At 49.1% G+C, this 24673-nt stretch overlaps 3 protein-coding genes across 4 annotated transcripts in view; 1 reads left to right on the forward strand and 2 right to left on the reverse strand.

Annotated features, from left to right (window-relative positions):
- Window positions 1-9312, reverse strand: part of camk1b (calcium/calmodulin-dependent protein kinase Ib) — a 37554-nt gene extending 28242 nt beyond the window's left edge. The window contains exons 1-2 of the mRNA XM_068599000.1: window positions 9055-9312; window positions 4512-4625 (exon numbers count right to left, since the gene is read on the reverse strand). Coding sequence (XP_068455101.1) covers window positions 4512-4597 — 86 coding nt within the window. The 5' untranslated portion in view covers window positions 4598-4625; window positions 9055-9312. The remainder of the gene's footprint in view (window positions 1-4511; window positions 4626-9054) is intronic.
- Window positions 9313-10178: 866 nt separating this feature from the next.
- nek4 (NIMA-related kinase 4) lies at window positions 10179-20982 on the forward strand. 2 transcript variants are annotated; one of them, XM_068599037.1, is made up of 16 exons: window positions 10179-10360; window positions 12419-12685; window positions 12760-12957; window positions 13042-13149; window positions 13393-13547; window positions 13649-14129; window positions 14426-14974; window positions 15051-15101; window positions 15199-15330; window positions 17139-17303; window positions 17519-17585; window positions 17805-17917; window positions 19457-19542; window positions 19628-19839; window positions 19912-20045; window positions 20316-20982. In XM_068599037.1, exons 1-16 carry the CDS (start codon window positions 10274-10276, stop codon window positions 20415-20417), a joined length of 2907 nt encoding a protein of 968 aa, XP_068455138.1. In that variant the 5' UTR covers window positions 10179-10273; the 3' UTR covers window positions 20418-20982. The 2 variants fall into 2 exon arrangements, with proteins under 2 accessions (XP_068455138.1, XP_068455139.1); XM_068599038.1 differs by having other exon boundaries at window positions 19631-19839.
- On the reverse strand, window positions 20973-23381 carry spcs1 (signal peptidase complex subunit 1). The gene is made up of 4 exons (XM_068599039.1): window positions 23222-23381; window positions 21961-22020; window positions 21802-21888; window positions 20973-21186 (listed from the first exon to the last, which is right to left on the reverse strand). The coding sequence occupies exons 1-4, from the start codon at window positions 23255-23257 to the stop codon at window positions 21061-21063; spliced, it is 309 nt and encodes a 102-aa protein (XP_068455140.1). The 5' UTR covers window positions 23258-23381; the 3' UTR covers window positions 20973-21060.
- Window positions 23382-24673: the final 1292 nt, after the last annotated feature.

Raw genomic sequence — 24673 nt, forward strand, 5'->3', positions numbered from 1 at the left:
AAGCGCCGTGTGGTTCTACCTGTTCTTTACTCCTTAAGCTCCATGACTCAGCGATCATCCCGTTTCACTGAAGCGTTGGTGAAGCGTTGGTGAAGCGTTGGTGAAGCGCTGACAGCGGCACAAAGACCCTGAAGCATTCTCTGAGCACCAACACAGACTTTCTTCCTTTGCCTTGACTTTCAGTCAGAAGTTCAAACTTCACTGGTTGTTGGAGACCGAAGGGATTCAGAAACTGCTCTGGAAATATCATCATATCCACAATAATATCAGCACATCTAAAATAATTATTATGGCTGTCAGATGATGAACATTTTTAATCAGATTAATCACAGGTTTCACAACACTTTGGTGAACCTTCATCCTCAACAATATGAACTCAGCTGTGCTGCTCAGCTGGTCTCAGGCAGACTTAGTGAGGGGTCTGTGTTGTTCAGTGAGGCTGGTTTGACGCATTGCTCTTGAACGCCCCTCGCCGACCAACATGCTGCGCGTTGAGATGTTGAGGCTGGTTGTGCTGGTGAAACGACAACGTCTTCCAGAGTGAACATCTGACGTCTACGTCTGACTGCATGAGAGCGGAAACAGTTCAATAGGTGGATTAGAAGCTCATTCTGCGCACGCGTTAAATGTGTTTAATAAATTAAAATTAACGCATTAATCCTGTAATTTAATCATAGCGCGTTAACGCATTATTTTTCACATAAAATATAATAATATTGTGAGCACATCTAAAACAATAACATGCTAATATTGAAACGTAACACGAGCCACCGAGAGGTTTCCTGCAAAGAGAAGAGCTTCATCTCCTGCACAATGCTCACATCATTGAGGATTATTAATAGCAAATCAAAAACTTAGTTTCCATAGTGACGATTTGAGTGCATTATGGAAAGTGTCTCCTGTTACCAAGGCAACCAGCGGCTGAGAGTAGGCGGGCCCTCACCAGCCAGCAGGCCTCACGTGTACTTATACACCATAGTAGTACTTCAATGAGGCCCATGCTGCTGACGGTGTACACACCATCCTACTCGTGCACATGAACCATAACTCATAACCCTTAACCCATAACCCATAACCCTTAACTCTTAACCCATAACCCATAACCCATAACCCTTAACTCTTAACCCTTAACTCATAACTCATAACTCATAACTCATAACTCTTAACCCATAACTCTTAACCCTTAACTCTTAACCCTTAACTCATAACTCATAACTCATAACTCATAACTCTTAACCCATAACTCTTAACCCTTAACTCTTAACCCTTAACTCATAACTCATAACTCATAACTCATAACTCTTAACCCATAACTCTTAACCCTTAACTCTTAACCCTTAACCCTTAACTCATAACTCATAACTCTTAACTCATAACTCATAACTCTTAACTCATAACTCTTAACCCATAACCCATAACTCTTAACTCATAACTCTTAACCCATAACTCTTAACCCATAACTCTTAACCCATAACCGTTAACTCATAACTCATAACTCATAACTCATAACTCTTAACCCATAACTCTTAACCCTTAACTCTTAACCCTTAACCCTTAACTCTTAACCCTTAACTCATAACTCATAACTCATAACTCATAACTCTTAACCCATAACTCTTAACCCTTAACTCTTAACCCTTAACCCTTAACTCATAACTCATAACTCTTAACTCATAACTCATAACTCTTAACCCATAACCCATAACTCTTAACTCATAACTCTTAACCCATAACTCTTAACCCATAACTCTTAACCCATAACCGTTAACCCATAACCCTTAACCCATAACCCTTAACTCATAACCCTTAACTCTTAACCCTTAACTCATAACTCTTAACCCATAACCCATAACTCTTAACCCACAACATGCAGCTCATCTGTGTGAGGGAGATGAGACAAACTAAATCTTAAATGATGAAGCATTATCTGCGCAGACTATTTGTCCGTTGCAGATTTCCTTCAAAGTGGGAGTTACTGCAGACAGGAAGGAGTCTTCACTGCAGACAGGAAGGAGTCTTCACTGCAGACAAGAAGGAGTCTTCACTGCAGACAGGAAGGAGTCTTCACTGCAGACAGGAAAGAGTCTTCACTGCAGACAGGAAGGAGTCCTTTACTGCAGACAGGAAGGAGTCTTCACTGCAGACAGGAAGGAGTCCTCACTGCAGACAGGAAGGAGTCTTCACTGCAGACAGGAAGGAATCCTCACTGCAGACAGGAAGGAGTCTTCACTGTAGACAGGAAGGAGTCCTTTACTGCAGACAGGAAGGAGTCCTCACTGCAGACAGGAAGGAGTCTTCACTGCAGACAGGAAGGAGTCCTTTACTGCAGACAGGAAGGAGTCCTCACTGCAGACAGGAAGGAGTCCTTTACTGCAGACAGGAAGGAGTCCTCACTGCAGACAGGAAGGAGTCCTCACTGCAGACAGGAAGGAGTCCTCACTGCAGACAGGAAGGAGTCCTCACTGCAGACAGGAAGGAGTGCACCTCTCCTGGTGAACAGATGGACTTCAGTCCTCTGTCATGCATGAAGAACAGAGAGGCCATGGATGGCTGCAATAAAACAGCTTCGTCTTGTTCACTTTGTGCTCGCGCGTCTTAATCCTGAGCTAACACGGATGTGTCTGTTTGGAGAAGGTGCATCAGGTGAGACTCCCTGGATCAACATCCTGTCTCATGACACCTGGATCATAAAACACTGCTGGCATTCAAAAGGTCACTTCACTCTCTCAGTGTGTCTTAAGAAAGCTGGGCAGCGCTGCATTGTGGGACGCATAGCAGGACCAGTGAGACAGAAGGAGAGGACAGAGGACAGAAAACAGAGGGCAGAGGGCAGAGGACAAAGGACAGAAGGCAGAGGGCAGAGGGCAGAGGGCAGAGGACAGAGGGCAGAGGACAGAGGACAAAGGACAGAGGACAGAGGGCAGAGGACAGAGGGCAGAGGACAGAGGACAGAAAACAGAGGACAGAGGGCAGAAAACAGAGGACAGAAAACAGAGGGCAGAGGGCAGAGGACAGAGGACGGAGGGCAGAGGGCAGAGGACAGAGGACAGAGGACAGAGGACAGAGGACAGAGGGCAGAGGACAGAGGGCAGAGGACAGAGGACAGAGGGCAGAGGGCAGAGAACAGAGGACAGAGGACAGAGGGCAGAGGACAGAGGACAGAGGGCACAGGACAGAGGACAGAGGACAGAGGACAGAGGGCAGAGGACAGAGGACAGAGGGCACAGGACAGAGGACAGAGGACAAAGGACAGAGGGCACAGGACAGAGGGCACAGGACAGAGGACAAAGGACAGAGGACAGAGGACAGAGGGCAGAGGACAGAGGACAGAGGGCACAGGACAGAGGACAAAGGACAGAGGGCACAGGACAGAGGGCACAGGACAGAGGACAAAGGACAGAGGACAGAGGACAAAGGAGGTCCCGTCTTGGTGATGGAATGAGAAAAAGTGTCCAGCTGTATTGTGTCCAGCTGTATTGTGTCTTTGACACAATACAGCTGTATTGTGTCTTTGACACAATACAGTATTGTGTCAAAGACACAATACAGCACAATATAGTACGCAAGTACATTCTGAAGTAATCTATCGTAGTCTATACAGCGGCCGAGCAAAACTTCCTTTACTTTTGTGTATCAAGTTCCCTTTTTGTTCACACCGCCAGTGGCTTCATGTTCATGACTTGCGTGTTTGTGATGTCTGCAACACTTGACATGAGGGCAGAACATTGTCTCAACGTGACGCTTCAGGGCTGTTGACTCTGTGAAGAAGATCTACAGGTCTCTGATGACAGAGTCCACCAAACGGAGCGCTTCAAGCTAACCATAGATGCTATGTCAGCGCTAATCTATGGCTGCACATCTGCAGGGTTAGTGGAATCATTTGCATTACTGCATCCGTTTCTTTGATGGAAAATATCCTTTTGATGTTTCGCCCATATACAAATGTCACAAGTACTGTAATGTTTTTACTGGATGAACTGAAGGAAATGGTTCTCAGCCATCATGCACAGACTGGATTGATTACTTTAAATACATTTTTAGAGAAGATGTTGAGGAGGCCTTTATGCCTTTTGATTAAAGCACAAAAATAGCTGCTGCCATTAATATTGTAATGAGAGGTGTTCTGAGCATGGGTGCAACTTCACGGCAAAATAACGTCACCACGTGATTCGCATTAAAACAAACTCATCGGTGCCGATCCGCCCGCACTAAGATCATCTTGAGGATCCAGAAAACAGAGAAAGAACCTGAGAAAAGCTGAAAGAAACATCTTGTTGCTCCCGCAGCGCATCAGAGGCCTCCAGCTGAAAGCAGCGAGACACCACACGTCAACCAGCACGCCGCCGCCGAGTGGGCGGCGCCGCCGCCGAGCGGGCAGCGCCGCCGCCGAGCGGGCAGCGCCACCGCACTCTGCCCGGACACCAGCTCCACAACTACACAATGAAGCACCCCCATTGTTCTGCTTCACCCGGGAGAGAGAAGCATGAAGCTGGACCTGCAGACACACTCACGTTCCCAGGACCTCTTTGAAGTCGTACTGATCCTTCACATCGGTGGTCTTCTTTTTCCAGGCGTGGCACTCGTCCCCCAGCGGCATCTTCTTGGTGTTACGATCACAAACAATACTAGTGAGGAAGAAGAGGAGGAGACGCTCATTAATACACCCAATACATAGAACAGTGCACTCATTCATATGGTGCATTGTAATATGTGAATAAACATATAAACATTTACATATTTAAATGACATCGTTGGATTTCTTAGTGTCTGCACTCTTTAGGACACGCCCACAGTGTGCAGCGCGACGTCATGTCTGGAAACACGTGCACGCCACAGACGCTGTGATGGCGTGTCGCTCACAGAAGGAAGCGAGGGCCCTTCTCATGAAGCCAGAAGGCTTCCTCCCTGAGGCTGCATGTCCTCCATGCTAACATCCTTGCCTACGCATGAAGGGTTACTGCAGTGAGGTTCAAAATGGCTGACGCTGCAGAAGATCTAGTCTCAATTTGTGGAATTCATTTTGCTTATTCTAACAGGAAGTTATGTCCTTCAGTTCTGTTTAAAACAGTTTACGTTGGACATGTACGGAGATCCACTGAGGTAGCGTTAGCTTTAGCCTTAATGCAAACTTCCATGCAACGGCTCGCCTTCTGCTCCTGACATTTTATTGACCTTCCACACGACAACGTGAGCGTCTGCTCTCTGTTCTGGTGTCTCTTCTTCTAATACTGAAGTCTGCCGCTGCAGCCACCATGATGCCTCCCTGGACCTCGTCTCGATTGGGGACTGGACCTTAACTCTATTGGGGACTGGACCTCATCTCGATTGGGGCCTGGACATCATCTCGATTGGGGACTGGACCTCATCTCGATTGGGGACTGGACCTTGTCTCTATTGGGGACTTGACCTCATCTCTATTGGGGCCTGGACCTCATCTCTATTGGGGCCTGGACCTCATCTCTATTGGGGCCTGGACCTCATCTCTATTGGGGACTGGACCTCATCTCTATTGTGGACTGGACCTCATCTCTATTGGGGCCTGGACCTCATCTCTATTGGGGACTGGACCTCATCTCTATTATGGACTGGACCTCATCTCTATTGGGGCCTGGATCTCATCTCTATTAGGGACTGGACATCATCTCGATTGGGGACTGGACCTCATCTCGATTGGGGACTGGACCTCATCTCTATTGGGGCCTGGATCTCATCTCTATTGGGGACTGGACCTCATCTCTATTGTGGACTGGACCTCATCTCTATTGTGGACTGGACCTCATCTCTATTGGGGCCTGGATCTCATCTCTATTGGGGACTGGACCTCATCTCTATTGGGGCCTGGACCTCATCTGTATTGTGGACTGGACCTCATCTCTATTGGGGGCCTGGACCTCATCTGTATTGTGGACTGGACCTCATCTCTATTGAGGCCTGGACCTCATCTCTATTGGGGACTGGACCTCATCTCTATTATGGACTGGACCTCATCTCTATTGGGGCCTGGATCTCATCTCTATTAGGGACTGGACATCATCTCGATTGGGGACTGGACCTCATCTCGATTGGAGACTGGACCTCATCTCTATTGGGGCCTGGATCTCATCTCTATTGGGGACTGGACCTCATCTCTATTGTGGACTGGACCTCATCTCTATTGGGGACTGGACCTCATCTCTATTGTGGACTGGACCTCATCTCTATTGTGGACTGGACCTCATCTCTATTGGGGCCTGGATCTCATCTCTATTGGGGACTGGACCTCATCTCTATTGGGGCCTGGACCTCATCTGTATTGTGGACTGGACCTCATCTCGATTGGGGGCCTGGACCTCATCTCTATTGGGGACTGGACCTCATCTCTATTATGGACTGGACATCATCTCGATTGGGGACTGGACCTCATCTCGATTGGGGACTGGACCTTGTCTCTATTGGGGACTTGACCTCATCTTGATTGGGGCCTGGACCTCATCTCTATTGGGGCCTGGATCTCATCTCTATTGGGGCCTGGACCTCATCTATGTTGGGGACTGGACATCATCTATGTTGGGGACTGGACATCATCTCTATTGGGGCCTGGATCTCATCTCTATTGGGGCCTGGACCTCATCTATGTTGGGGACTGGACCTCATCTATGTTGGGGACTGGACATCATCTCTATTGGGGCCTGGATCTCATCTCTATTGGGGACTGGACCTCATCTCTATTGGGGCCTGGACCTCATCTATGTTGGGGACTGGACCTCATCTCTATTGGGGACTGGAACTCAGCTCGTCAGCACATCTTCACCTCTCTATGAGGAGTGAAGATCCGATACGGAGCATAATATTTAATAATGTTTCATTGGTCTGGAGCAGATCAATACAACTGTTATTGTGTTCTGTAAGATTCTGTCTAATGTCTGGAAACGAGATTGAAGACTGTGACGCTTTAATGTGTCCATGCTCATATGAGCATCATGTGAACATCTCACGTGAGCATCATATGAGATGTTCACATGAGCATCTCATATCTTCATAGATCATAACCCTTCAATGGCACAAACATATGGATATGTGTTCACATGAGGCTTCATATTACATTTCAAATCACATATTTCAAGCAACCGGAGCTTTCAGGGTCAAGTTGAGCAAAGGGTCTGCTTTTAGGGGAAAGTGTCCAGACGTGGGGTAGAAGAGGAGAGACACATGCAGGCACCGTCAGAGCATGTAGAAGGCCGAGCAGCCCCTCCATGTGCGGGGGACGGGACCCCCATGAAGCAGGAGGACGGAACAAGCTAACGGGGAGACGACGAGACCAAAACCACATCCGCTACGGGACATGCAGCATTCACCCAGACACGAGAGAGGCTACTCACTGGTTTCCCATTCCTGTGATGAGCAGTGGACAGAAGAACACACGTACACGCCCGGTTAGACCGACCGCAGCACGCACGCACGCACGCACACACACACACACACGCACGCACGCACGCACGCACGCACGCACGCACGCACGCACGCACGCACGCACACACACACACACACGCACGCACGCACGCACGCACGCACACACGCACACACACACACACGCACGCACGCACACACGCACGCACTCTCTCTCCCCCGGTCGGCTCCTCTTTGTCTTTCAATGCTGTCACACATTGTACTTTATAGTTCTTATTTCATATCTCAAGCGATACGGCTCCAAACTTCCACGTTCAGAACGGAGACACAACGGACTGCTGACTGCTGGTCTGCAGGAGGTCATGAGGTCAGAGCAGGAGGCTGTGAGGTCAGAGCAGGACGTCATGAGGTCAGAGCAGGACGTCATGAGGTCAGAGCAGGAGGCTGTGAGGTCAGAGCAGGAGGTCATGAGGTCAGAGCAGGACGTCATGAGGTCAGAGCAGGAGGCTGTGAGGTCAGAGCAGGAGGTCATGAGGTCAGAGCAGGACGTCGTGAGGTCAGAGCAGGACGTCATGAGGTCAGAGCAGGACGTCATGAGGTCAGAGCAGGAGGTTGTGAGGTCAGAGCAGGAGGTCATGAGGTCAGAGCAGGATGTCGTGAGGTCATGAGGTCAGAGCAGGAGGCTGTGAGGTCAGAGCAGGACGTCATGAGGTCAGAGCAGGACGTCATGAGGTCAGAGCAGGATGTCGTGAGGTCAGAGCAGGAGGTCATGAGGTCAGAGCAGGAGGCTGTGAGGTCAGAGCAGGAGGTTGTGAGGTCAGAGCACAGCTACTGGTCTGCAGGAGACCTTCTGCATGTGCCTGCAGCGCTGCAGTCCAGCTGCGGTCCAGCTGCAGCGCTGCGGTCTAGCTGCAGCTGGGTACCAGCATGGTTCAGTGCTTCTTCACATGGTAATGTCATGGCTCTACCAGCTGCATCACACATTTACTACAACAGAGTATTCAGGGAGCCGTTGAGGGCCCTTTGTGACTCCCTGTCATGATATTTACCATGCATACTAATTGTTTGGGCCTCTTCTTACACCATGTGTGAGCCTATCTCATACATTACACCTCTTATCTTATCGCAGTGAATGAGCACAGACTGTCACATGGAGCTGGTGACCTGGTGCTGGAATAGCTGCTCTCTTTCTCAGGCGCTCTGGCTGGAGGCCACCAGAGCTCCAGCACCTGGCGGTCAGCTGTCCATGACGCACAAAGCTCATCTTCACTGAGCTCATTAACGCAGGAGACACGCGAGGAGAGGGAGGAAGAAGACTTTAGGAAGTCACGTCCTGTCAGACCGACACTGTCAACGGGACTGTGTGCGGTCATGATTCAGAGCTCCAGAGGTATATTCTGCTCCGTGCACGCGCCGCCCCTACCCCCCCCCCCCCCCCCGCCCCCTCCTCATGAGTATATTCTGCTCCGTGCACGCGCAGCAGCGGCAGCTTTAAAGTTACACAAAGAGCGGTAGGACGCGTTCCTTCAAACAGAAGCCCGGGGCGGGAGCGCGCTGAGCGGGTTGACAGCTCAACCCGCTCAGCGCGCTCCATGAAGCCTTTGGGGAAAAATCAGTAACTGTCCGAGTCCGAGTCCGAGTCCGAGTCGCGGCAGCAGTCGTTCATACCTGAAATGTCCCGTCGGGAAGGTCCAGCTGCCGGTCCGGTGTCCGTGCGTCGGCTCTACAACTCTGAGCTGTCGCGGAGTCTGTACTCTGCAGCCTCCCCAGCAGCGCTAATCCTGACGTCACCACACGAGGACAGCCAGCGGACCAATCAGCACTCGAGCTGTGGAGCAGGTAAACGGCTCTGGGACGCTCATTGGTCACCTGCCGGCTCCACCCGTGAACCCCGGGCTGCGTGGAGGTGTGTGATGTCCGGTTATTAGTACGATTATTACTATGAAATAACGTGCAGGAATAACACACACACAGAGCACAGCCGCCTGTCTGCATTGCATGCTGTATCCTGTGTGTTTTATCAGAGTCCATGCGCATGCTCAATGGCATCTTTGTCTTATGTAAGTTTGTATCTGTGTTATGGCTGAATAACACACCAAACCAATATATTGCATGTATTTGTGACGTGGCTATAAAGCAGAATAAAGACACCGTGTCACGTGTGTCTCCGCTGTGGTGGTCTGGTGCGCCATCTAGCGGATTGCATGACCCACACAGGCCAAGTGGAGGAGGTCGTTGTGAGTCAAATCAGGTGCACGTTTAATAAGATATATGTGATTTCAATGAAGAACACAATTCCCGTCGCCTTTCCTAATGACGACATGGAGGAACGAGTCCAGGTTCTTCGTGATAAACACACGCGGTGGTTCCTCTACTGGTCTCCTGCTCTTTGTCTGCTTTACACACTTTGTTCAACATAGCTCCATAAGTTAACCGCACGAAAATCACTTGCTCCCAGAATGGACCTGTAACTAGATAAAATAAAACAAAAATAATCCCTTCTTGGTCCCGCAGTGGGGAAATTGCAGGATTACAGCAGCAGTGCACACAAGAGACACCTACCTGGTAAATTAAACAATTACGTGTTATAAATATACAGTAAAACAGTAAAGATAACACTTAAAAAATACGGACGGAAAAAAAGTCAATACAGCCTAGGTTTCACAAATTGTGTTTTAGCAAGTGCAAACGAAGGAGAAAAGAGAAACACGTGTCGGACCTCCTGGACGCTGCGCGGCGCTGTGGCGCACGCGGGCCCGCGCTTGGACCGTCTCGCAGTCGTTGACGGGGACGCGCCGGTTGCCTAGTGAAGGAAAACTACCGCTGCTTCCTCACGCTGGTGTGACGTCACGCGGCGGCGTCTTCTCGTCGTCTCGAGCCTGAGGAGATGGACCGCTACGCATTCATCAGGGTCGTCGGCAAAGGGAGCTACGGGGAAGTGCACCTGGTGACGCACTGCGCGGACCGGAAGCAGGTGAGCCCGAGACCAGCCTGCTACCGAGTACTAGTAAACCAGTAAATACTGCTACCACAAGTACTGCTACACCAAAAACTAGTAATCAAGTACTGCTACACCAAGAACTGCTACCACAAGTACTGCTACACCAATAACTAGTAAACAACTACTGCTACAGCAAGAACTAGTAATCAAGTACTGCTACACCAAGAACCAGTAAACAAGTACTGCTACACCAAGAACTGCTACCACAAGTACTGCTACACCAACAACTAGTAAACAAGTACTGCTACAGCAAGAACCAGTAAACAAGTACTGCTACACCAACATCTAGTAAACAAGTACTGCTACACCAACATCTAGTAAACAAGTACTGCTACACCAACAACGAGTAAACAAGTACTGCTACAGCAAGAACCAGTAAACAAGTACTGCTCCACCAACATCTCGTAAACAAGTACTGCTACACCAACAACTAGTAAATAAGTACTGCTACACCAAGAACCAGTAAACAAGTACTGCTACACCAAGAACTGCTACCGCAAGTACTGCTACACCAACAACTAGTAAACAAGTACACCAAGAAATGATAGCTCAAGTACTGCTGCCCCAAGTATTGCTACACCAAGTACTAGTAACTACGTACTGCTACACCAAGTACAGCTACACCAAGTACTGCAGTAGGTAGTGGTTTGGTGGGTTAACTGACCCTATGACCCTACAGGGTGTGACCCTGTGAACCCCTACAATATGTGACCCTGTGACAAGGTGTGACCCCTACAAGGCATGACCCTGTGAGCCCTACAAGACGAGACCCTGTGACCCCTACAAGGTGTGACCCCGACAAGGCTGGACCCTGTGACCTCTACAAGATGTGACCCCCAACAAGGCATGACCCTGATACCCCTACAAGGTGTGACCCCTACATAGTGTGACCCTGTCACGCCTACTGGGTCTGACCCCTACAAAGCGTAACCCCTACAAGGTGTGACCCTATGACGCCTACAAGGTGTGACCCCGACAAGGCTGGACTCTGTTACCTCTACAAGGTGTGACCCCCAACAAGGCATGACCCTGTTACCCCTACAAGACGTGACCTTGTGACCCCACATGGGGTGACCCCTTCATGGCGTGACCATGTGTCCCCTACAAGGTATGACCAGTACAAGGCATGACCCTGTTACCCCTACAAGGCATGACGCCTACATAGCGTGACCTTGTGACCCCTACACAGCATGACCCCTACAAGGTGTGACCCTGTAATCCATACATGGCGTGACCTCGTGACCCCTACACAACATGACCCCTACAAGGTGTGACCCTATGACCCCTACAAGGCGTGACCACTATAAGGCGTGACCCCTTCATGGCATGACCCCTACAAGGCGTGACCCCTACAGGGTGTGACTCCTACAAGGTGTGACCTCGTGACCCCTACATGGTGTGACCCCTACATTGCGTGATCCCTACATGGCGTGACCCCTACACGGCATAACCCCTACAAGGTGTGACCCTGTAACCCCTACATGGCGTGATCCCTACAAGGCGTAACCTTGTGACCCCTACACGACATAACCCTTACAAGGCGTGACCCTGTAACCTCTACATGGTGTGATCCCTACAAGGCGTAACCTTGTGACCCCTACACGACATAACCCTTACAAGGCGTGACCCTGTAACCTCTACTTGGTGTGATCCCTACAAGGCGTGAACTCGCGACCCCTACACGGCATGACCCCATGACCCTTACAAGGTGTGACTCCTACAAGGCGTGACCTCGTGACCCCTACATGGCATGACCCCTACAAGGCGTGACCCTGTAACCCCTACATGGCGTGACCCTACATAGCGTGACCCTACAAGGTGTGACCCTTCATAGGACTGTCCTCTCCTGTGAAGGAGCTCTGGTATTGTGGTCTGAAACCTTGAGTGTGTCCTGTAAACTCCTGGTTTCTGGTGGAAAGCTTCATCTTCTCCCCCTAGTGGGGACTTTTAATGTTGGATTCCACAAAGGATGACAAATACTGTAGGTTCCCGACTAATGGAGAGTAACTGGCTGTCTTCCATTGCTCCCAGTATGTTGTTAAGAAGCTGAACCTGACCACGTCCTCCCAGCGGGAGCGGCGTGCAGCCGAGCAGGAGGCGCAGCTGCTGTCCTGCCTGCGGCACCCCAACATTGTGACCTACAGGGAGTCGTGGGAGGGAGGCGACTGCCAGCTGTACATCGTGATGGGCTTCTGCGAAGGCGGCGACCTTTATCATCGCCTCAAGAGGCAAAAGGGCGACCTCCTACCTGAGAAGCAGGTGGTGGAGTGGTTTGTCCAGATAGCCATGGCTCTACAGGTACTGGTGCGAAGTCAAGGTCATGCAAGGGCACACAGAACAGGGTCTCAGTCATTTGTGGTTTTGCTTTGCAGTACCTGCATGAGAGGAACATTCTCCACCGGGACCTGAAGACACAGAACATCTTCTTGACCAAGACCAACATCATCAAGGTGGGGGACCTGGGCATAGCTCGAGTCCTGGAGAACCAGAACGACATGGCCAGCACCCTCATCGGGACCCCTTACTACATGAGCCCCGAGCTCTTCTCCAACAAGCCCTACAACCACAAGGTGAGCTGCTGCTGCTCAGGAGACTGGTCAGGTGACTGGTCATGTGACTGGTGTAAACCCCGTACGGGCGCTGTGTGTCTCCAGTCAGACGTGTGGGCGCTGGGCTGCTGCGTGTATGAGATGTCCACCCTGAAGCACGCCTTCAATGCCAAGGACATGAACTCACTGGTGTATCGCATCGTAGAAGGAAAGGTGGGTTCCATCTTCTTACACATCGTATGAGACCTATGAAGGTCCAGTATTTTATCTGAGGCTTTGGTTTGGGAGTCACATTATGTTGAGTTCCATATGCAGACTGGAGTTTTGAATGCTCTGGATCAGGACTGGTTTAATAATGGTTCCTCTTTTACACAGTACGTATTGTTTTGAAAACTGATTCTAGGAATGCTAGATACTGCAAAAGGACTTGTGAATACTCTCTGGTGTCCTCATCAGCTCCCACAGATGCCCAGTCGGTATGACCTCCAGCTGGGAGAGCTGATCCAGAGCATGCTGAGCAAGAGACCTGAAGACCGGCCCGATGTCAAGCGGATCCTGCGGCAGCCCTACATCAAGCGGCAGATTGCTCTGTTCCTCGAGGCCACGAAAGAGTAGGAAGCTTTTCTGATGGTATTGTCGATGATTGAGCTGCTACACGAAGTAGCATCTATACCTGCTCTGATATCTTTATGTTGGATTTGGTTCTCATCAGAAAAACTGCCAAGTCAAGAAAGCCAGCCAGTGGTGGAGGTGGAGGTAGACCTTCTGCGGTGGCTCATCAGGCGACGTCTGAGGGAAGCGCCCGTCCGGAGGGACGCGCCGGTTCTGAAGTAGGCTCCCGTCCCGAAGGAGGCTCCCATTCTGAAAGAGGCTCCCGTCCCGAAGGAGGCTCCCGTTCTGAAAGAGGCTCCCGTTCTGAAGTAGGCTCCCGTCCCGAAGGAGGCTCCCATTCTGAAAGAGGCTCCCGTCCCGAAGGAGGCTCCCGTTCTGAAAGAGGCTCCCGTTCTGAAAGAGGCTCCCGTTCTGAAGGAGGCTCCCGTCCCGAAGGAGGCTCCCGTCCCGAAGGAGGCTCCCATCCCGAAGGAGGCTCCCGTTCCGAAGGAGGCTCCCGTTCCGAAGGAGGCTCCCGTCCCGAAGGAGGCTCCTGTCCGGAGGGAAGCTCCCGTCAGAAGCCCTTTACCAGGAGGAGACGGGTGAGAGACCACCTGTAAAACTCAACCATGCCAGGAACCTTTTGTCTTGAATAGATGGTGGCGTGGACTGTAATGGTTAGACTGTAATGAACAAAGTGAAGCCAGCAGCTGCTGAATGAATCTGATGAGGAGTTTATACAAAGTCAACACAGAATGTATCTTTAGATTTATAACATTATTGATTATGTATATTCAACATGTTTGTGTAGATACATTTAAGTAGTGATGTCTTGAACTGTCCAGTGGAGCCTATTAGCCCAGGCTCCTTCACTCCTGATGATGTCCTTCATCCTCAGAAAGAAGAGAGAGGCCCTCATAAACCGGCTGAGGCTCTGAGCGTCACGTCCCTGGCAACGATCAGCAACATTGATGTTCGGCTGCAGGAGGATGAGGACCTGGCGGAGAAGCCCAAGCCAGTTGTGTGTCACCATGGTGTTGGTACTGACCCCATGACTCACAGTGTGGACAAAGACCGCAAGGGGAAAGGGAAACCCGGTCCCCCGGTTCAGCCAACTCCAAAGGCAACAGGTGTTGGCCGTTGGGGAGCAGAGGAGAGGAGGGCCTCCAATGGCGTGTTGGGCCTTCATCCACAGGCCACGCCCAGCCCCAGGGAGGCTTGGTCTGTTGGTGGGGAGCAACCCATGTCGGCTGTGGGGGATTCAAATGATACCTTGGAGCTGCTCCAAGAGGCAGACCTGCAGAACTCAAAGCTGGACATGGAGAGCGTTCATGAGGGGACCAGCAGAGACAACATGGACACTGTGAAAGTAGATCTGGACGAGAGAGGGGACACCGTCGCTCTCCTCAAGGGACCTCCGACACAACACCAAACCTCAGGCCTCCAGGTAGGAGCTCCTCGTCAGAGAGAGGTCTTTCTGTCAGGAAGACTTGTCCTTAACGTGGTGGTTCATGTCTTTCTAGGACAGCCTGGATTCTACTGAAAAGCTGTTGGAGCCGTTTCCTCCGACACTGGTGAGCATGAACTCACTGCAGCCAGAATACGGACCCTCAGCTGGGCGAACTGCCAAACCAGTGCACAGCAGTGAAAAGTCCAATTGTGTCTGTTTAGGAGCCGGTTCCAGAAGAGGCTCCCCCTCCGGCCAGTCGGCACCAAACTCCTCTGTCCTGCTCGTCGAACCCGTCTGCACCCCAGCAGCACCGAGGGAGGGGCACACCCCGACCCCGCGGGGAGCAGGGCCCGGTAAACACCACGCATTAGCTGACGAGGGGCACCTGCACTTCAGGTCCTCAAGTGCCGCTTGGGCTCTGAATTCAGATATAGAAGTATCTTAAATCTCATTGAGGGATCCCTGATGGGATTAGAGGGGGGTCGATACAGAATAGTATCACCATATTTTGCACGGAAGCCAAGTATCTATTTTTTATTACATCAATTATGAACTTTTTGGTCCTAGAGAAAAATAATTATTGCTCTTTCAGCCCACTAGATGGTGCTGTGGTGTCAGAGGTGAGGTCAGCGGGGTCAGTGGTGAGGTCAGCAGGGTCAGTGGTGAGGTCAGTAGGTCCAGGGTCAGTGGTGAGGTCAGCAGGTCCAGGGTCAGTGGTGAGGTCAGCAGGGTCAGTGGTGAGGTCAGCAGGTCCAGGGTCAGTGGTGAGGTCAGCAGGGTCAGGGTCAGTGTTGAGGTCAGCAGGTCCAGGGTCAGTGGTGAGGTCAGCAGGGTTAGTGGTGAGGTCAGCAGGTCCAGGGTCAGTGGTGAGGTCAGCAGGGTCAGGGTCAGTGGTGAGGTCAGCAGGGTCAGTGGTGAGGTCAGCAGGGTCAGTGGTGAGGTCAGCAGGGTCAGGGTCAGTGGTGAGGTCAGCAGGGTCAGGGTCAGTGGTGAGGTCAGCAGGGTCAGTGGTGAGGTCAGCAGGGTCAGTGGTGAGGTCAGCAGGGTCAGGGTCAGTGGTGAGGTCAGCAGGGTCAGGGTCAGTGGTGAGGTCAGCAGGGTCAGTGGTGAGGTCAGCAGGGTCAGGGTCAGTGGTGAGGTCAGCAGGGTCAGTGGTGAGGTCAGCAGGTCCAGGGTCAGTGGTGAGGTCAGCAGGTTCAGGGTCAGTGTTGAGGTCAGCAGGTCCAGGGTCAGTGGTGAGGTCAGCAGGGTCAGTGGTGAGGTCAGCAGGTCCAGGGTCAGTGGTGAGGTCAGCAGGGTCAGGGTCAGTGGTGAGGTCAGCAGGGTCAGTGGTGAGGTCAGCAGGGTCAGTGGTGAGGTCAGCAGGGTCAGGGTCAGTGGTGAGGTCAGCAGGGTCAGGGTCAGTGGTGAGGTCAGCAGGGTCAGTGGTGAGGTCAGCAGGGTCAGTGGTGAGGTCAGCAGGGTCAGTGGTGAGGTCAGCAGGGTCAGGGTCAGTGGTGAGGTCAGCAGGGTCAGGGTCAGTGGTGAGGTCAGCAGGGTCAGTGGTGAGGTCAGCAGGGTCAGTGGTGAGGTCAGCAGGTCCAGGGTCAGTGGTGAGGTCAGCAGGGTCAGTGGTGAGGTCAGCAGGGTCAGTGGTGAGGTCAGCAGGTCCAGGGTCAGTGGTGAGGTCAGCAGGGTCAGTAGCAAGTTGGTCAAAACAAAATGGAGACAAAGACATTAGAAATGCTCCGCTTCCTGTAACTTGTAGCGCTGCTGCTGACCATGACACACACACACAAACAGGACCACATGTAGCTGTGTGTGTCTGTGTGTGTGTGTAATATTCTGAACAGACACAAAGGCGTTTGATGTTCTGACGTTTTCGGGATTTCCAAAACAAGGAACTGGTTTTATGACTAACCATCCTGTTGCATTTGTGAACGAACTCTCAATTAATGCTGAGTTCAAGTCCACACGTGAGTTAATGTTCAAGTCCACATGTGAGTTAATGTTCAAGTCCACATGTGAGTTAATGTTCAAGTCCACATGTGAGTTAATGTTCAAGTCCACATGTGAGTTAATGTTCAAGTCCACATGTGAGTTAATGTTCAAGTCCACATGTGACAGTTTTTCTGCAGTACTCGAGCTAAAGTTTCATTGGTGTTGCTTCTCCTCCTGTTAGTCCAAGGCGACGGCTCCTCGGCCTTTACCTCCACCTCCTGTGGCTCCTTTTCCTCATAAGAGGAGGGTCGGCACGGAGGGCCAGCAAGCCCGTGGAGCGCCCCCCTCCTCTTCCTCCTCCTCCTCCTCCTCAGGGAGTTCCTGCAGGGACGAAGGCCTACAGCCGGTGAGCGTGCTCTTCCTCACGATGCAGAGAGAGTATTCATTCTGCATGAAGCGCATGAGAAGCAGGATTCAGCCTGTGAAGCTCTGGAGGCCGGAGTCTGGACCAGTGGACACACTTCCTGTCCTCACGCTCTTTGTGCTGATGCTTTTCATGTGCTGGTTCTTTCTTCATGAAATCAGTCTATTAACCCCAGAAATATGTCTGATTGTTTTCAGGATCGACCTCTGTCTGCCAGAGAGAGGAGGAGACTGAGGCAGGCCGGGGAGGTGTCCGGCCAACCAGGTACACACACACACACACACACACACACACACACACACACACACACACACACACACACACACACACACACACACACACACACACACACACACACACACACACACACACACACACACACACATATTTTAGGATGAATATTCTTCACTTGTTTCCAGCTCTGCAGTGGAGTGTGTACTTGTAGTTGTGTAGTTATTGATGCCCTCCCTGCTGCGTCCACAGGAACCGGCGTTGTCAGGAGGGCATCTCATGGCGCCCCCTGCAGGCAGGACGAGCGCCGCAGCGCTGCAGCTGCCCGGTCCGCCTCAGACTGCTCCACTGGGACCAGCTGGATGGTACGGACACCCAACACTAACCAGTACTGGACTGCTCCCAGTACTAACCCTCCCAGCACTGGACTGCTCCCAGCACTAACCCTAACCAGCACTGGACTGCTCCCAGTACTAACCCTCCCAGCACTGGACTGCTCCCAGTACTAACCCTAACCAGCACTGGACTGCTCCCAGTACTAACCCTAACCAGCACTGGACTGCTCCCAGCACTAACCCTAACTAGCACTGGACTGCTCCCAGCACTAACCCTAACCAGTACTGGACTGCTCCCAGTACTAACACTAACCAGCACTGGACTGCTCCCAGCACTAACCCTAACCAGTACTGGACTGCTCCCAGTACTAACCCTCCCAGCACTGGACTGCTCCCAGTACTAACCCTAACCAGCACTGGACTGCTCCCAGCACTAACCCTAACCAGTACTGGACTGCTCCCAGTACTAACACTAACCAGCACTGGACTGCTCCCAGTACTAACCCTCCCAGCACTGGACTGCTCCCAGTACTAACCCTCCCAGCACTGGACTGCTCCCAGTACTAACCCTCCCAGCACTGGACTGCTCCCAGTACTAACCCTAACCAGCACTGGACTGCTCCCAGTACTAACCCTCCCGGCACTGGACTGCTCCCAGTACTAATCCTCCCAGCACTGGACTGCTCCCAGTACTAACCCTCCCAGCACTGGACTGCTCCCAGTACTAACCCTAACCAGCACTGGACTGCTCCCAGTACTAACCCTCCCAGCACTGGACTGCTCCCAGTACTAACCCTCCCAGCACTGGACTGCTCCCAGTACTAACCCTCCCAGCACTGGACTGCTCCCAGTACTAACCCTCCCAGCACTGGACTGCTCCCAGTACTAACCCTCCCAGCACTGGACTGCTCCCAGTACTAACCCTAACCAGCACTGGACTGCTCCCAGTACTAACCCTAACCAGCACTGGACTGCTCCCAGTACTAACCCTAACCAGCACTGGACTGCTCCCAGTACTAACCCTCCCAGCACTGGACTGCTCCCAGTACTAACCCTCCCAGCACTGGACTGCTCCCAGTACTAACCCTAACCAGCACTGGACTGCTCCCAGTACTAACCCTCCCAGCACTGGACTGCTCCCAGTACTAACCCTAACCAGCACTGGACTGCTCCCAGTACTAACCCTAACCAGCACTGGACTGCTCCCAGTACTAACCCTAACCAGCACTGGACTGCTCCCAGTACTAACCCTAACCAGCACTGGACTGCTCCCAGTACTAACCCTCCCAGCACTGGACTGCTCCCAGTACTAACCCTAACCAGCACTGGACTGCTCCCAGTACTAACCCTCCCAGCACTGGACTGCTCCCAGTACTAACCCTCCCAGCACTGGACTGCTCCCAGAACTAACCCTCCCAGCACTGGACTGCTCCCAGTACTAACCCTCCCAGCACTGGACTGCTCCCAGTACTAACCCTCCCAGCACTGGACTGCTCCCAGTACTAACCCTAACCAGCACTGGACCCTGTGAGTCTCATGGCTGTAACACGGAGCTCTGCTTCCTTACAGGAGGAAAAGGAGCAAAGGTCCGATGAAGAGGAGTGCAGCTCATCCACCAGTTCCACAGATCGTTCAGAGGGAGACTGCAGGGAAAGGTGACAGCTCTATCATTCGCTCTCTATTGAGCTATTGTCTTGTTCACATTGCTTGAGGAGGAGTTCATGTCATCCATGATTCCAGCAGGAAGACTGAATCCAGCGACATGCAGGATTTAGTCCACATGATGACCCAGACACTGGGGCTGGAGACCGGCGACGCCGCGAGTGAGGCGGACAAAGCTTGTGGCTCTACGGCTTTACCAGAATTCAAACTGAACAGGAAGTACAGAGACACTCTGGTGCTTCATGGGAAGGCTGCAGACGAGGACCTGTCACTGGGAGAGATGCCTCGCGGTGAGATACTCAAACTCTTCTGCCATCACATTCTGTAACTCTTTGTGTTTAACCGGCGCTTCCCTCCGACAGGCTGCACGTCGGGTCCGGCCAAGATCAGGAGGGCCATAGAACACCTGAGGACGGACGTGGTGAAGGGTCTGGGGGTCAAGCTGCTGGACCGGGTGCTGGACCTCATGGAGGTGGAGGATGACGCCAAACGAGAAGTATGCTTAAATTAGCAGAGCGCGTGTAGCCTGCGGGGAACACCGTGACGTGGCCCAGGAAGGAACGTCTGCTCAGACGCTCGGGTTCTAGCAGAGCTGATGAAGGTTCTCCTGGTATGGAGAGCTGCAGGGGAACAACTATATATACTGTATTAATATTACCATATCGAACCTAATAGATTAACTTACCCATGCACAATAGAACGAATTGATGCGAGTGTAGAACTCAAGTCACCAGTTCTTTCTCCCATGATCCTTTTCTCCCTGCAGCTTTGCCTCCGAGACCAGATGGGAGACGAGAAGTACCGAGCGTACGCCGTGATGGTGAGGCAGCTCAAGTTCTTTGAGGACATTGCTGTTAATGCGTCGTGATCGCTGCTCACGCTGCTCGTTGAAGAGGAAATCATCCCAGAGGATCTCCAACAGGAAGCTTCGTCTTTGGGAGAAATCTGACAGTTTGAGTGGAAACAAAAGGTCAACGCTGTTTATGACGAAAGCTTCTGTGTCATGTGACAGAACGTGTGCGCCATCGTACGCTCACCTGGTTTCTCCCCTCGTTCTTCAAACTGAACTTTATTCCTGTAGTTTTCAGGGTTTCTATGCAACAGCGTTGTCAAGTTGAAGCGCGTCTCTTCTCATGGATACCTACGATTGTTCATAAGGCGAGCTAGCGCTTTGATAAGTGATTGACTGGCTGCATCTTGGAAGGTAATAGAACATTCTGCTGTATTGTACTTTGTACGCAATGTGATGATGTATTTTAGATATTGAAATGTAAATCTTTTCTATTAAATATTTTCTTTGGTTTACACTCATTTTCCATAATGTTAAAGACCACAATGTGTTTCATTGAGAGCAACAAAACAGGGAAATGCTCTAAAGACAGCTTCTTTGGACTCAATAAAAAACAACACTTCTAAATAAAAATGCAACAGAACTTCAGATGTTTATTATTTGGACAGTAATGATCAAACACTGTGAGCATGCTTTCTCTCCCAAAAGCTTCAGACGGGAGCTACTTGTGTTTCTTTTTCTTGAGCGTTTCCTGAGGCTTCTGGCTGGAGTCCCCGCTGCTCTCCTGTACCGGCGGCTGCCAGCACAGAGGGTTCTTCCTGTACATGGGCCACGGGGGCAGCGTCAGCTACAGCCGGGACAGAGAGAGGTCAGAGGTCGGCTGGTGACGCCTCCCAGAGAAGGATTGACATGGAATACAAGCACAAGACCAACAACGCATAGACTGTAGACTACTAATCTAGGGCGTTGACAAGATGAGTCGCCCTGATCCGAATCGATCGCAGTGCAATGCATGCTGGGTAGATTTGTGCCCGATTTGACTCTGATGACATGCACACGTGGCCAGCGGCCGCAGCGGCTCTGCACTGACTGCCTGGCCCAGTGCATGATGGGAAACGCCTGCTGTCCCACATCAGAGAGCTGATTGTCTCTTAGATCAGCAAACATTATGATTTATGTGTAGTTTAATACTTAATACTGGATTGTTGAGTTTCATGTTAATCTGAAAACATCTTGCGGTTGATGAATTTTATCTATACAACATTTTAAACTAGTAATGTATTTCACAGCAGATATCTAACAGGAAGTAACTTTCTGTGACTTCCTGTGTATCCTTTAAAGCGCTGACATCTGTCAGCGCCCCCTGCTGCCTGCTGGTCCACATGTCAGGAGAGTAAACTGACTAGTGTACAGTGGAACAAAGTGAATTCCTTTAAAGCACATACAAATGTAAACTACTTACCACACAGGATATAACAAAGCCCGCCAAGACGATGTACACGGTCCATCCAAACTGTTCAATGATCAGACCGTACACGAAGCCAATCACCTGGAAAGAGAAAACCATCAGTGAACCCGACCACAGGAGAGACCGCTGGCGTCATGTGTCGTGCTTGGTTACCGCTGAGATGAGTATTATGCCTTGGAAAATCTGTTCCGCCAGTTTCTGGCCTTTATAATCCTGTAACACAAGAGACAGGGAAACCTGTGAAGGCCACAACAACATCAACAGCACAGAGGAGCCAAAAAGCTGCCACTGACCTCAAGGACAGACTCAATAAGGTTAAAGTGTTAAGATAGTGTTACACGAGCTCTACTTTAATGAAACCTCACATAGATGAGCCATACTTTAATAAAACATCACATAAATGAGCTCTACTTTAATGAAACATCACATAGATGAGCCATACTTTAATAAAACCTCACATAGATGAGCCATACTTTAATAAAACATCACATAGATGAGCCATACTTTAATAAAACCTCACATAGATGAGCTCTACTTTAATGAAACATCACATAGATGAGCCATACTTTAATAAAACATCACATAGATGAGCCATACTTTAATAAAACCTCACATAGATGAGCTCTACTTTAATGAAACATCACATAGATGAGCCATACTTTAATAAAACCTCACATAGATGAGCCATACTTTAATAAAACCTCACATAGATGAGCTCTACTTTAATAAAACATCACATAGATGAGCCATACTTTAATAAAACATCACATAGATGAGCTCTACTTTAATGAAACATCACATAGATGAGCCATACTTTAATAAAACCTCACATAGATGAGCTCTACTTTAATGAAACCTCACATAGATGAGCTCTACTTGAATGAAACATCACATAGATGAGCCATACTTTAATAAAACATCACATAGATGAGCCATACTTTAATAAAACCTCACATAGATGAGCCATACTTTAATAAAACCTCACATAGATGAGCCATACTTTAATAAAACCTCACATAGATGAGCCATACTTTAATAAAACATCACATAGATGAGCCATACTTTAATAAAACCTCACATAGATGAGCCATACTTTAATAAAACCTCACATAGATGAGCTCTACTTTAATAAAACCTCACATAGATGAGCTCTACTTTAATGAAACATCACATAGATGAGCCATACTTTAATAAAACCTCACATAGATGAGCTCTACTTTAATAAAACCTCACATAGATGAGTCATACTTTAATAAAACATCACATAGATGAGTCACAGTGGAGCAGCTGTTATCAATGTAACGTTAGTTTATGTTTAAGCTAAGTTAGCCACCGTTAGCTTGTAGACGAGCACGTTAGCTGCCGTTAGCTTAGTAGAAGAGCAGGGATGTATATAACAGCTCCAATATCTTACCATGTGCGAAGGAATGGACTTGAACATTGACAGCATCGTTTTTATTTGGAGGGAACGAGCAAAAACCAACAAAATTTGGTGGAAACGCTCGCAGGTCGACTTCCGGTTTCTAACAGATACGTCGTGTTGTGAAGGACCTCCGACGAGGACTCGCGTTATCTGCTGAGTCACACTTTTTAGGTAAATCTGCTTTCACGCAAGTGAAAAACTTTGCTCGTCACTACGCTTAGTGTCTTATGAGCTATTCTACATTAACTGTGCACTTATTTTATAGTATTTACTGGAAACAGCAAGCAGGCGGAACATTACAATCAGGCGAACGCACGGGCAGCTTTCACTGCCGCGTTTCCCGTGTTGCTGTTGAGCTGGCGGTTATAGAGTTTAAATATCCTGCTTATGTATTAATGTAGAGTTTAAATATCCTGCTTATGTATTAATGTAGAGTTTAAATATCCTGTTTATGTATTAATGTAGAGTTTAAATATCCTGTTTATGTATTAATGTAGAGTTTAAATATCCTGTTTATGTATTAATGTAGAGTTTAAATATCCTGCTTATGTATTAATGTAGAGTTTAAATATCCTGTTTATGTATTAATGTAGAGTTTAAATATCCTGTTTATGTATTAATGTAGAGTTTAAATATCCTGCTTATGTATTAATGTAGAGTTTAAATATCCTGTTTATGTATTAATGTAGAGTTTAAATATCCTGTTTATGTGTTCATATAGAGTTTAAATATCCTGTTTATGTATTAATGTAGAGTTTAAATATCCTGTCCATGTATTAATGTAGAGTTTAAATATCCTGTTTATGTGTTCATATAGAGTTTAAATATCCTGTTTATGTATTAATGTAGAGTTTAAATATCCTGTTTATGTATTAATGTAGAGTTTAAATATCCTGTTTATGTGTTCATATAGAGTTTAAATATCCTGTTTATGTATTAATGTAGAGTTTAAATATCCTGTTTATGTATTAATGTAGAGTTTAAATATCCTGTTTATGTGTTCATATAGAGTTTAAATATCCTGTGTATGTATTAATGTAGAGTTTAAATATCCTGTTTATGTGTTCATATAGAGTTTAAATATCCTGTTTATGTATTAATGTAGAGTTTAAATATCCTGTTTATGTGTTCATATAGAGTTTAAATATCCTGTTTATGTATTAATGTAGAGTTTAAATATCCTGTTTATGTATTAATGTAGAGTTTAAATATCCTGTTTATGTGTTCATATAGAGTTTAAATATCCTGTTTATGTATTAATGTAGAGTTTAAATATCCTGTCCATGTATTAATGTAGAGTTTAAATATCCTGTTTATGTATTAATGTAGAGTTTAAATATCCTGTTTATGTATTAATGTAGAGTTTAAATATCCTGTCCATGTATTAATGTAGAGTTTAAATATCCTGTTTATGTATTAATGTAGAGTTTAAATATCCTGTTT

The sequence above is a fragment of the Clinocottus analis genome, unplaced genomic scaffold (assembly GCF_023055335.1).
Source record: "Clinocottus analis isolate CAN_PGR_092001 unplaced genomic scaffold, fCliAna1.0.p SCAF_42, whole genome shotgun sequence".
Lineage (NCBI taxonomy): Eukaryota > Metazoa > Chordata > Actinopteri > Perciformes > Cottidae > Clinocottus > Clinocottus analis.

Coding starts and splice junctions, on each gene's coding strand:
- spcs1 (XM_068599039.1), bottom strand. CDS start 23,257: ATGCTGTCAATGTTCAAGTCCATTCCTTCGCACATG. Junction 22,021..23,221: donor AGTCCATTCCTTCGCACATG/GTAAGATATTGG, acceptor CTTGTGTTACAG/GATTATAAAGGCCAGAAACT. Junction 21,889..21,960: donor GCATAATACTCATCTCAGCG/GTAACCAAGCAC, acceptor TTCTCTTTCCAG/GTGATTGGCTTCGTGTACGG.
- nek4 (XM_068599037.1), top strand. CDS start 10,274: ATGGACCGCTACGCATTCATCAGGGTCGTCGGCAAAGGGAGCTACGGG. Junction 17,586..17,804: donor GGAGGTGTCCGGCCAACCAG/GTACACACACAC, acceptor CTGCGTCCACAG/GAACCGGCGTTGTCAGGAGG. Junction 19,543..19,627: donor GAGGGAGACTGCAGGGAAAG/GTGACAGCTCTA, acceptor CCATGATTCCAG/CAGGAAGACTGAATCCAGCG.